The following is a 12,519-nucleotide window of genomic DNA, read 5'->3' as shown; positions in this document are numbered from 1 at the left end:
TCTAGGAGGCTATTAATGATCAGATCAAACTATTCTCCATCATCATGTGTTTTCTTGGGAACCTAATCTGAACATAAGTGTAATGCCAAGGACAAAGAGTACAAGGACTAAGCATGGTCATAACCTAGAATGTTACACATTATATTCTTCAAAACACACACTCGAGTACAGACAAATATACCTCCTTACTATACAATTAGTAGATACCCAATCTTCCTGCAATGCAAGGACCTCAGACTTCTACACTTTTATTATTCAGATCTCAATCAGTGGAATCCTCTGGAACAAGGGGGAATTTCCAGCACACTAGAGGCAGCTTTTCTCCATTCATGGGATGTTGTCTCAGGCTTCAGGAGGGTTTCTTTCCCTCCTCATTCAGCCCGCTGCTATGATTTTCACTTTTCTCTCATGGGAGACTTTTCTTCTCTAGCAACCCAGTCTTGCAAAAACGATGCTGAATGTCTGGTAAATTCGTTCTGAAATACCTTTAAAGATCTGGGCTGGGGAAAACAGCATTCACTTTGCAACCTTCTTGGGATTTTTACTTAACTAGGGTCTCTTCATCCCAGGATTTAAAACATGATGGAAACTTTAGCTCATGAATCAAAACAACCCTCCAGAGCTAAAAGCCAGCTGTATTTGCATAACAATTTAGCAGATCCAAACAGCAGGGCAAGGTCGGGTGAAATAAATTGCCAAGGTCATGGTCCTGAAGTCGTATTAGACTCAGAAAGGCTGATCCCCAGTGCTCCCTCCATTCCATGGATCTCTCCCACCCTCCTTCTAAACGATAATGTGGGATAAAATAAAATTAATCTACTGTGTATGTGCAAACCACAGGCCTGCCCTTAACTCTTTCCTTACCTTCTGGTTTCAGATTATTCAAATCACGGAGGAAAAGATTAGATGACAACACGTTGACTTCACTGTATTACCATACAAATGAAATAACTTAGTACAAACTGTGATCTGGGGACTCTTGATCTAAACTGGGAACTGCTGTTGACTGCATTTTAAACTCTAAAAGTATTTTGAAACCCTTTAATTTCTTGAACTAAAAAAATTGCTTTGAATTCACTTTGTTTTAATTCTGAGAACCTAAAAACAGGGATTCTTAAAAAAAAAAAAAAAAAAAAATGCAAAGGCCCACATGCCAGAGAGAAAGAAGCTGAGGAGATAAAAATGTGTAAATAATTCTTACTTTAATACCCTTAGCTGGAAAAACCTTAAAAGCGACACATCCAGAAGCTCGTTAAGTCACAGCCTCTTTGAACCTATTTCAGTGAATCGCCGAATTTCAGATCCCTCAGGTGCGACTCCGAATTCAGAATTCTCACCGGCTCAGAGTCTTTTTTTCCTTCTTAGGTTTTAGGGAATTTTGCAAACTACGACGCCCAGCCTTTGAGGGGAGAGGACTTTCCAGGGGCGCGGGATGTGCCACTCGGGAATCTCACCAACAGTGGGCGTTTAGCGCAGCCAAGCGACAGACAGGCGCCAGGGCTCAGCTACAGGGAGGCGCTGGCTGAGGCGGGGAGAACTTTGGCGCTCGGAGCAGAGCCACCCTTTGCTGGCCAGTCGCGTTGCTCCTCCTAGGAAGCAAGCGGCGGTGGCGACTCGGTGGAAAAATAACGAAAGAAAGGCAGAGAGGAAGTAGAGAGAGAAGAGAGAAAATGAAGTCAGCGCTGGGGGAGCCTGCAGGAGGGTGGCCGACAGTGGAGCAAGGTGGATTTGGCTTCTTTTCCGCACCCCGGGCGTGAACGCCCTCTCCAACGCGACCCCAGGAAATAAGTGGGTCTCGCCTGGGCAGAAAAGGAAAAGAATTCAAGCGAGAGCGCGTCGCTCCTCTGTCACTGCTGCCCCCGAGGAACTCCGGCTGCTTCTCAGCCCGGCCGCCTCGCGGGGCCGGACGCAGTGCCCGAGGCGCCCTGCAGATGGGGCGGGCAGGGAACGGGCGCTCCAGCCGCGGGTGACAGGGGCCGGCCCGCCCGCCTGCCTGCTCAGTGCAGTGACCGGGCGGGCAGAGGATGCCAGGCGGAGGGACCTGGGAGCGGGATCTGAGACTGCCGAGGGCGCGCTAGGCTCCAACTTGCATGGCCTAGAGACCGCTCCAGCTCCTGGGACCGCTTCACCGAGTGGAGTGAAGCTGCGCGCGGGACCTGGAGGCGGAGACCTCAGGCAGCGGCTGCAGAGGGGCGAGCCAGGCGCAGGAGGGGGCGCGCTTTCTCCCTGCGGGTCTCAGTAATGAGGAGACTGAGTTTGTGGTGGCTGCTGAGCAGGGTCTGTCTGCTGTTGCCGCCGCCCTGCGCACTGGTGCTGGCTGGGGTGCCCGGCTCCTCCTCGCACCCGCAGCCCTGCCAGATCCTCAAGCGCATCGGGCACGCGGTGAGGGTGGGCGCGGTGCACTTGCAGCCCTGGACCGCGGCCCCCCGCGCGGCCAGCCGCGCTCCGGACGGCAGCCGAGCAGCAACCCAGAGGGATGAGCCGGAGCCAGGGACTAGGCGGCCCCCGGCGCCCTTGCCGGGCGCACGCTGGTTGGGGAGCACCCTGCATGGCCGGGGGCCGCCGGGCTCCCGTAAGCCCGGGGAAGGCGCCAGGGCGGAGACCCTGTGGCCACGGGACGCCCTCCTATTTGCCGTGGACAACCTGAACCGCGTGGAAGGGCTGCTACCCTACAACCTGTCTTTGGAAGTAGTGATGGCCATCGAAGCAGGCCTGGGCGATCTGCCGCTTTTGCCCTTCTCCTCCCCTAGCTCGCCATGGAGCAGTGACCCTTTCTCCTTCCTGCAAAGTGTGTGCCATACCGTGGTGGTGCAAGGGGTGTCGGCGCTGCTCGCCTTCCCCCAGAGCCAGGGCGAAATGATGGAGCTCGACTTGGTCAGCTTAGTCCTGCACATTCCAGTGATCAGCATCGTGCGCCACGAGTTTCCGCGGGAGAGTCAGGTGAGAGGAGTCTGGCGCGTGGAGTGGAGATGGGCGCTTCTGGGGGCCGGGGCCATTGCATGAGGGGAGAGAAAACGGCTGGGTAAAGTCGAGGGGAGTTGTTGCTTTATAACTTTGATATTGCTTAACGACTGGGCCATGTTCGTAGGTGGTAGGTAGAAGGACCTTAGTAGAAGTAGAATAGAACATTTTAAGCGCGGATGGAAATAAAACGCACAGTAAGGTCGCGGCTGGAAGGAAAGAAGTGGGGAGAATATGAGTGAAAATCATATTTTGACCGGCGGGGAGAAATCTAGTAGATGCCCGACGGGAAGTAGAAGTCGAGGTTCAGGACCGTGGAGAGCGGTCAAGGTTCTGAAGAAGGACAAGAGCAGGGTATGGGGGTGGGGTATCCCTGACTCCTGGCTAGGTGTCACACTCCCAAGAGGAACTCTGACAGCATGTGTCGGAAAAGCAGCATCTGCTCTCTCTGACTTCTTCGGAAGGTGTGCCTGAGCCTTAGGCAATGGTGTAAGGAAGAAAGCACATCGCTCTGAATTCCTTTGGGTAAACAGAAAATCTGCACCTAGTACAGAAGCCATAGGTAAAGAAGAGTGGTCAATTAGTCTCGGATATTGGAAAGCATTAGAAATATATAAAAGTGTAAAGATGGACGGGGAGATTTATTTGGGGATTGTTTCTTTGTCCCTACTTTCCTTCTATGTAATGTGGACTCAGAGGCTGGTATTCAGTTGCTGTGTTCAGCCCATTTCTCTCCCCATCATCTAAGAATTTTTAAAAAAAAGGAATTAAATGATTTAGTTTCTTATTGATTAAAAAAGCTAAATATACTTTCAATGAAAGAGCTATTTGTGAAGTTGACGTTGACAAGTAATAATGAGGAGATGAATATTTAAGGACAAGACAGAGTCCTTTTAGTAATGAGTTTTCTGCCTTTTATATGTTACTTTTATCATAATCTCAAGCTGTGTTAAGCCTTGCATAAAGTATCTATGAAGCAAATAGGTAACTGGCATGGGCCCATTTTAAAGACTGAGAAACTGAGAAAAGTCCGGGGACTTGATCAACATTGGTCAGTGTACTAGTAAAAAAGTCCACATTCTGGAGGATTTCTGACTCTACATCATTTTCACTCAACTCTTGCAGCTGGAAAAATATGTATTTCCAATCTTCTTCCACTTCTATGTGCCGAGATAAAAACTAAAATGAGTAAAGGCAATATACAATGAAAAGTTTGATAGAATCTATGCATAAATTGTCAAGGGAGTACTAAAGATTTCTTTTTCTAGAAAAAAATAAATCTTACATTTTTAATCTTAGGAAGGTTGAGTACAAGCCATATTCAGCAGTTGCCCGGAAGATTCCTAGCCGAACTACAGAGATTTGATATGTACAGTGCAGGCTAATTAACTTTTATATAAAATATTTCTGTCACCTGAACCTGAATGGTGTAGGCAGCAGATGGGAAGGCATGGAAAACACAGGTACACAATGCTGCCAATGACCAAAGTGTTATAAACATGAAATTGCATCCATAGTGTGCATCATTATTAATATACATGCAGAATCAGATCTAACACAATGCAGGAGTCAGCATCACTTGCTTCTCATCATTGCTTCTTTATTACCTAATACTTCGTAAGTGGCCAATAGTGGTCACAGTCTCCAGACTCCTTTTCATTTGTAGATTGTTTGGCAAGAGTCTTAACTAGCAAGAATTCTTCACCAAAATTCATGTTCCTTAGTTAGAAGGGAAGTTGTGTTCTAGAATGGATGTGTGCAGCATACAGCACATTACAACAAGGGGACCAGAAAAACCATGAAGCAGAATCCAGAATCTGTAAACTTCAAAGCTCTAAGACCAGGGGTGGTGGGGGTAGGAATAAAGTCCTCCAGGGACAAGCTGACAATAAAATAAATACTCTGTCAAGCACATTTGCTTCTGTATTTCAACTCAGAAACATATTTTAAATCACTGTTGTCACTGTTACTTTCATAGCACACATCTTGAAAGGGAGAGATTATTATATTAACTCAGATCTAGTTCGTTCAACTGACTACATTTTCTTTCATCTCCCTTTTTATTTTAAATTCAAACATATCTAACTTGTCTTACTTTTGGTATATCATTTAAATGTCATTCTATAATATTCTGTATTAAGAATGTTCTGGTCAATGCCAAGTCACTGTAATATGTAATTTTAAGATGACCATAATCTGCTTTCAGTGAAAATAATAACTGATCTTTCCCTTGCTTCTCTGGAAAAGTGGACCTTCCTCTAATGCAGTGATGTGATTTTTAAAAACTTTCTACATATAAAAGGATGTCAAACTCATTTTACACGTTAAATAAAATTGACTTAATCTAGCCACCATCCTCGGAGTCTACTGCCCAGTGACTTAATTTGTTGGTTGTGTGCCACTCCCTGAATAAAGGATTCGAGAAGAAAGTGGACTTTTTCACACAACCAAGTAAAATGAAATTGTGTCTCTTACTTAAATCAAAATTGCTTTCAGAGCAAGAGCAGCAACAGCTGTTTTCTCTCACTTTCTTTTGGGCTGCTGATTACATTCATCTGAAGGTTTTAATTAAAGAGCAATAGTTTTGGTAACATCCTGCCACAACTCTTAAATGGAAAGAGCTGCCACTGAGATGGACCAACCCCTGAGAAATGCATAATAGTTTTATTTCAATAGATTATGTATTCAAAATAAGATAATCACATAAGATCATCACCTTCTAGGGGATCAGCTTCTTTCAGGTAGGGAAATTCATTAAAAGTAAGTTAGTTAACTACATAATTTTGGAAAACATATGTATAACTGCATAATAAAAGCTTAATAAAACATTAAACATAGGATGGAGTCAAAGTAGTTTTCCATCAAAAGAATTCTGACTTCACTACAACACTCAAACCCCACTTGAGGCTAACCTATTTTATTAAAATGATTACTTCTTTGTTCTAAATTCTATTCTTATGACCTTCAAATAATGATGCTGAATATGAACCTAATTCCATTTACACTTAAATTCCTGCAATTATACTTTCTTTCTCTCTCCTTTCCACATGACTTTTTCTTCTACAGGTTTTGTGTAGTTTCTTCAAAGTTAACTCCCTAAAGTTTACCTGCTGAAGTAGTCACAAGTATATATTTTTTAAAAAAATATACACCTCACGTTAACTTCATATTGGTTCTATTAGGCAGAGTTAATGATGTAATATAATTGGCTTAGATCCAAATCCATGCAATTCAAAAGTGACTGCACAGCCAGGCATGGTGGCACCTACATGTAGTCTCAGCTGCGTGGGAGGCTGAGGCAGGAGGACTGCTTGAGCCCGGGAGTTCCAGACTACCCTGGGTGACATAGTAAGACCCCGACTCTTAAAAATGTTTTTTTAATTAAAAAAAAAGGGATCACACTACTATTTTCAACACTTTGTTGAATACACCAACCACAACTTTGCCTGCTTCATGAGCGATATGTACTAACAAATTAATATATGCTTCTTTCATGGAAATACAAGTGTCTTAGATTGTGCATTTTCTCTGACAGTACAGGACTAAGCACTGAATCCTATTTATTAGAATTTGGCTAACACAGCACTATTTTTGCATGGCACAGGGATACCTCATGAGGGGAGCAGTAAGGGATATTTATTTTTAAAACATCTACTCTCAACTGTGTTGGTTTTCTTTGACTTGCTCTATGCAAATCACAGCTCTTTCTCCTCTGGGAGAAATGTATTCTGCAATTCATGATGAATAGCTGATAGTCGCATCTAATTGTTGCTGACTTAAAGAGAAACAATTTCAAATTAAATGTCAAGTGATGCAAAACTTTTTAAAGCAGTGATCTTCTACAGGTTCCTCTTGAAGAACAGAGATCTAGCATTAACTTGGAAGTATTTTTTAATTTAGTTATTTACTTACAATATGTATTCATTTTTCTAGATAAGTAGAGCAAAGGAGACTAGCAGGCACCATTTATTGAGCAATTAGTTTGTCTTTCCCACTTTACTTTGTGCTTGCCAGAAAAGTATCACTTAATCCATGAAGAATATATTTGCTCTTGATTTTGTCTGACAATTATATCTTAGAGTTAATTTATGATCGAATCAGCTGAGGTATCTGAAGACTGATGCCAATTTCTAATTCCTCGTATTTTATCTTCTGGTGCTGCAGAAGGCACCATGGATTTTGTACCATTAGATTTTATTTTATAAATAAACCCCCAGTCAAATTCCAACCACAATAGTTAAAAGAGCACAATGTAATGAAAAGCATATGAAATAGTGGCCAAAATGTTCCCAATCTGCCTCTTTCATTGCAGATGTTCCCAATCTATCTCTTACTAGCTATGTAATTTTGGGCCAGTGACTATCTCTGAGCATCTACACTTATCAATCAAAAGAAGGTACTTTACCAATCTGACAAAGATGTTGTGAATCAAATGAGAAAGTAAAAGTACTTTGGAAGAGTTATAGTGTTACCCAAATAACTAGTGGAGAGGTGTTGGTCATTATCTGATAAGAATCACTTAAGTGTTAAAGTTCAACTAATTTTCTATTAGAAATTACTAATCAAAATGAGATATGATTCACATGTAAAATGTTTCCATTCCCCCTCACACCTTCCTCTTTACCCTCTCCCTCATTTTTTTCTCTTAAAAAAAAGTGGGCTTAGAAATAAACAAAAAACTAGGTTCCTAAGTAGGTTGCACACTTGCCTGGAAAAAGAAGACATGCCACAGTACTGTTTCTGTATTAACAGCAACTTTTAACCTATGGCACATCTAACACAGCTTCTAGAGCCTTAAGTCCTGCCATAGAAATATCATTAAGATGCCCAAGATATTTGAGAAATGTTGGTCCTTCACATTGCTCATAAGTTTTTTCTATAGGCAAACTATCATTCAGGAAATTATGACCATACAGAGTCTACCCCACTCTCACTCCTATTCCGCCAACTACACCACAAAGCAAACATCCAAATTTTTTCATAGCAAGCTTTCTTGATAAGGAAAGCAGTGTGTTGATTCATGCTGACCTAAGCTCCTTATCTCATCATGGATATATAATTTACAAACCAGCTACTTTGAGTCCCATTGCCCTAGATAACTGTATACTCTCTTAGGAAAGTATCGCTCATTTTAGTGGCAACAGTAAATATAGAGATGAGAAATCTCATTGTCTTTTTTTCTGCTAGCTCTGGCTATTGCCACATATACACAAGAGTAGAGGACCTATGTAGCACCAGAAATATGATGCCAAATCCATATCTAGGCAAGAAGAAAGAACATCTCTTAGCATCTGCCATATTACTTTTTGAGTGGATGTATGAATGACAAACTAATAGAAATTTTTAACCTCTCAGTTGTCTTTTGCTGATATTTTCTCTATGAGATCACTGGAGAAAAGAGCAATGGGGAAGAGGTGAGCTAAGAGTAAGCCAACTCTCTCCATTTCCTTCTCCTTTCCTCAACCTGACACCTCAGCCAAATTCTCAGATATTTTGTTTAATTGTGTAAGATTCATGCACTTTCCGGGAGACTGTCAACTGTATTTGATCTCCTGCCTTGAAAAAGTGGGTTGACCCCTGACCTGGCTGGCATTATGTCATGAGGAGTAAACTCTGACATTGAAAGGCTGGTGTCTGATTGGCCAGGGCTGGTTTGTTTATGGAGATGAGCCTGCAAGGGTTCATGTGGTAGAGAATTAAGCAGGATGACTCCTTTTTTAGTCAGGATGAATTACACCTCATCGTTATTCATTTGAAGCATAGATTTAGGAAGAATTTTAATCGTATATATTTTTGCAGCATTTATGTTTTTCAAGGCTTTTTCACAAATGTGCTTAAATAATCTCCTAACAGCCCTGTAAAGTAAATGACTATGTATAGACAAAATATGGAGAAATAGAAAGAACTATGCATTGTAGGAAGTGAGAAGCCATCCAGAAGAAAAACAGACTAATAGCACCTTCTTAACTTAGTCTATTTGTCAGCCTTCAAGCAAAAACAGATTGGATCCATCACAGCTTTTGTAATATCCCATAAAAAAAAGGGATAAAAGAGAGAAGTATCTACTTCCAGGCTGGACTATTAAAAGCATATTATATAATAATGTTCAAAACAATGGGAATTTAATTAATTGAATCATAATTTTTTAACGGAGTACAATGTACTCATTCAAAATGAGGATATATTTGACACAGAAAAATAGAAAAATTTTACAAAAATGTATGTAAAGTGTGACCTTGTTCCTGTAAAATATGAAGTTTAGAACTGTATTTATAAAAATCTTAACAGGGATTATAGAGGGTAAAAGTCTACATTTTTCTCTATTCATGCTTCTATTTTTCTAAAAATAATCATTTTTACCTACAGAATTAAAAAATAATAAGAGAAAGAAGATAAGTTGTCTTTATACTTTCTCATCTAGACTTTCAATACTTCAGTATGAAAATACATATTTTAGAAAGAATAAATTGTAGTGTATGTTTAAATGTATCAAAGCCCTCTCTCATCTCTCTTATAATTTTATCTTCACAGTTACTTTGTGAGGAGAGCCAGACAAATATTATTACCGTTATAATGTAAATGAGGTAATTATAACATATGATGGCGGAAATATAAGGTGGGAGTTAAGAGATTACATTTTTGAGAAGCTCAGAGCTATGTTAAAATCTTGGCTGTACAACTTTTTAGACATCCTACCTTGGAAAACATACCTGATGTCTCCATGTTTCAATTTATTAAGTCATAAAATGTGATTATCTTATAAGTTTATGGTGAGGACTGCACCATATGTACCTAGAGTAGTGTGTTCTTATGATGTTGATAATTGTTCTTTTAGCATAAAGTGTTGATGTGGCAAGATTCATAAAAACTAATGAGAAAAAGAACTCAAATATTCTACCTTATTATGCATTCGCAATGTGTCTATAATATTCAGGCTTAGGACTTCCAGCTCCAGCAAACTAACCCTGAGAAAAATGAAAAAATCTGATGTTTTGAAGTCCCACTTAGAGTTCTGGTTCACTGAAGTGTAGCTGCAATTTAAGTGTGTGCAAAGTAGGTCAGCAAAGAAGTGAAGTTTGAAGTCCAGTTTTACCTAGTTGCTCCTTTATATGGGTTCAGGGTGGTTGGAGTTTTGCAGCAGTTACATCAAGGTTAAGAAGAAGCATGTTTTGGTCTATTAGATGATCTTAGTGAGGAACTCATAAGTCTTTCCTATCTATTGCTATAACTTCTCCTAGGAGGCTCTGAGGAACTAAACTCAGGGAACAATAGAACAGAAATGAGTTTCATTTTATTAATAAATGCATTAATGCCCAGTGCCCTGCTGCATAGGTCTTTAGAAAAAGATTGAGTTGGGACATATGACTTGGGCTTCAGGTTTGTGTGGCATTTCTTAATTCTAAATCTTGATCTTCCATCTCAGCAAACAAAAGAAAGAAGTGGCAGAAGAGATGGAGGACAACAGATATGAGCTTATGAGATAGGAGTGAGCTTGTTTTGGTGTGGTAGGGCTGAGTCCCTGAAAGAGTTCCAAATCTGAATCCTCAAAACCTGTGAATATGTTATTTTTTTATGGCCAAAAGGACTTTGAAGATGTGGTTATGTTAAGCATCTTGAGATAGAAAGGGTATCTTGGATTATCCAGGTGTACTCAATGTCATCACAAGGATTCTTATAAGAAGGAGGCAGAAGAAGTCAAGGTCAGAGGACAAGGCTATGTGACAATGTGATAAAGGAAGTGGAGACTGGAGTGACACACATTGAAGATGGAGAAGAGGCCATAAGTCAAGGAATACAGGCAGTCACTAGAAACTCAAAGGCAAGAAAATGGGTTTTCCCCTCAGAGGCTCCAGAAAGAATGCCACCCTTGACTGTAGCCCAGCAAAACATATTTCAGACTATGACCTCTAGTCACAAGTAATAAGAGAACAAGTGTGTGTTGTTTTAAATCACTAAGTTCTTGGTAGTTTGTTACAGCCACAACAAGAAATGAATACAATTGCCCACACAGACTTATGCAGGGAGGAGGTGACAAAAAGATAGAAAGGGATCTAGCCCACCTTATCCTCGGAAGGCAGGTTCCATTTCAGCTTATACACTTTGCATCTGGAGAAAAATGTCGAGCAAGGTTAAGCTTGGTGATTCCACCCACTGGTAAGTACAACCCAGCTGATATCTGGGGATTCTTGTTAGAAAGGGCAGAGTCTACCTGGACATGGATTGAAGGTTCAGCAGTCTCCCCTTTTTCATACGGGCTTTAGCTGTATCAAAGTAACAATATGGCTTACAATAACCCAAAGATTAAGGGAAAGTAGCACTGCTATAGGCCAGGGCTTTCAGAAATGGGACACCTCATGAAGCAAAATCTCCATGTTTTATTGGATGCAGACTATATCAAAATTGATGCACACAACTTCATGGGACTTTCTAGATGCATATTGCTTTTCTGATTATAAAAGCAGTGCCCATGCACTACTACCTGCGCATTTACACAAATTAACCCTGAGTCGCATTTAATGCTTTTTATTCTTTCAAGGATAATGGTTTAAATTTCAGTAACAGTGGAGTAGAATTAAGAAAAACCCTGTTATCACTCTAACTGGGCACTGGCATCAAAGAACAGGAGAAATAAACAAGTAATTTTTTAAAAATTTTCTGAAAATGCAGATTTAACATGGCTTTTGAAACTTGAGCATTATGCTATTTCTATTTAAAAGGCAGGATTTTCCTTTGTGTTTGCAGTCTATATTTTCATCACACTGCAAGTGGCTGAGTCTCTACGGTTCCAAACAATAGCTCAACTTGTACCTTTCAAAAACATTCTGAGGAGTAACTTAGAAATGGATTGTCACTCCTCTCCTCGCCGTTAGGGGTGGTCATTAGCTGAACTTACTGAACATTTGGGGCAGTAGCAAGCACTTTGATGGCAGTACAACCTGCATGCAATCTATGGGTGTTTTTGGATAGAAGGCCTCAACTAGAAACCAAACAGAAGTTGTGTTAATACTCTCCAGATTGAAAAGAAAAGTTTTTGTTTTCATAAAGTTCAACATTCAGCATGTCTTTGTCTAACAGAATCACAATCTGGCTTAGTTGTGGAGTGCTATTTTTTCAGTCCCAACCATACATTCTTAAACAGAGATTCCTTTAAACAAATAATTTGCTTCTATATATTGTAAATGTAATAATGGGAGCAGATATATACACAGATCCACACACAGAGAGAAGTTATTGTGTTGCTGATACAGGAGGAGTTAATTTGAGTCTTCACACATTGTGTTATACACATAAAGAAATGCTTCAATGTGTACCTGAACATGAATGATAAATCTAGATCCGAATTTATCTAATGTGCCTTCACCTGGCCACAGACACAGAGAGCCATCTAGTGGTTTCCAAAATACAGCTTTAGGCTGAAGCATCCTAGGAATCCAGTTTCACAAGACAAGAAAGGATTCCAAGCAGCTATTAGTTCATTCCTGGTCTTTTGACTGTGGAAAATGTAGATTAATTCACCAAAAAGAAGATCTTCTTCTGCCTTCTACTAAGAAGAAGTTT

The 12,519-nt window shown here is 40.8% G+C and overlaps 1 protein-coding gene across 2 annotated transcripts in view; it reads left to right on the top strand.

Annotated features, from left to right (window-relative positions):
- The first annotated feature begins 1,571 nt into the window (after positions 1-1,571).
- The window catches only part of GRIN3A (glutamate ionotropic receptor NMDA type subunit 3A), a 181,875-nt gene continuing 170,927 nt past the window's right edge, over positions 1,572-12,519 (top strand). For both annotated transcript variants that reach the window (XM_054502137.2, XM_063649768.1), the window contains exon 1: positions 1,572-2,940. In XM_054502137.2, coding sequence (XP_054358112.1) covers positions 2,242-2,940 — 699 coding nt within the window. In that variant the 5' untranslated portion in view covers positions 1,572-2,241. The remainder of the gene's footprint in view (positions 2,941-12,519) is intronic.

Source organism: Pongo pygmaeus, chromosome 13 (assembly GCF_028885625.2).
Source record: "Pongo pygmaeus isolate AG05252 chromosome 13, NHGRI_mPonPyg2-v2.0_pri, whole genome shotgun sequence".
NCBI classification, from domain to species: domain Eukaryota; kingdom Metazoa; phylum Chordata; class Mammalia; order Primates; family Hominidae; genus Pongo; species Pongo pygmaeus.
Note: the sequence above shows the minus strand (reverse complement) of the source record. Positions and strands in the feature narration are given on the sequence as shown.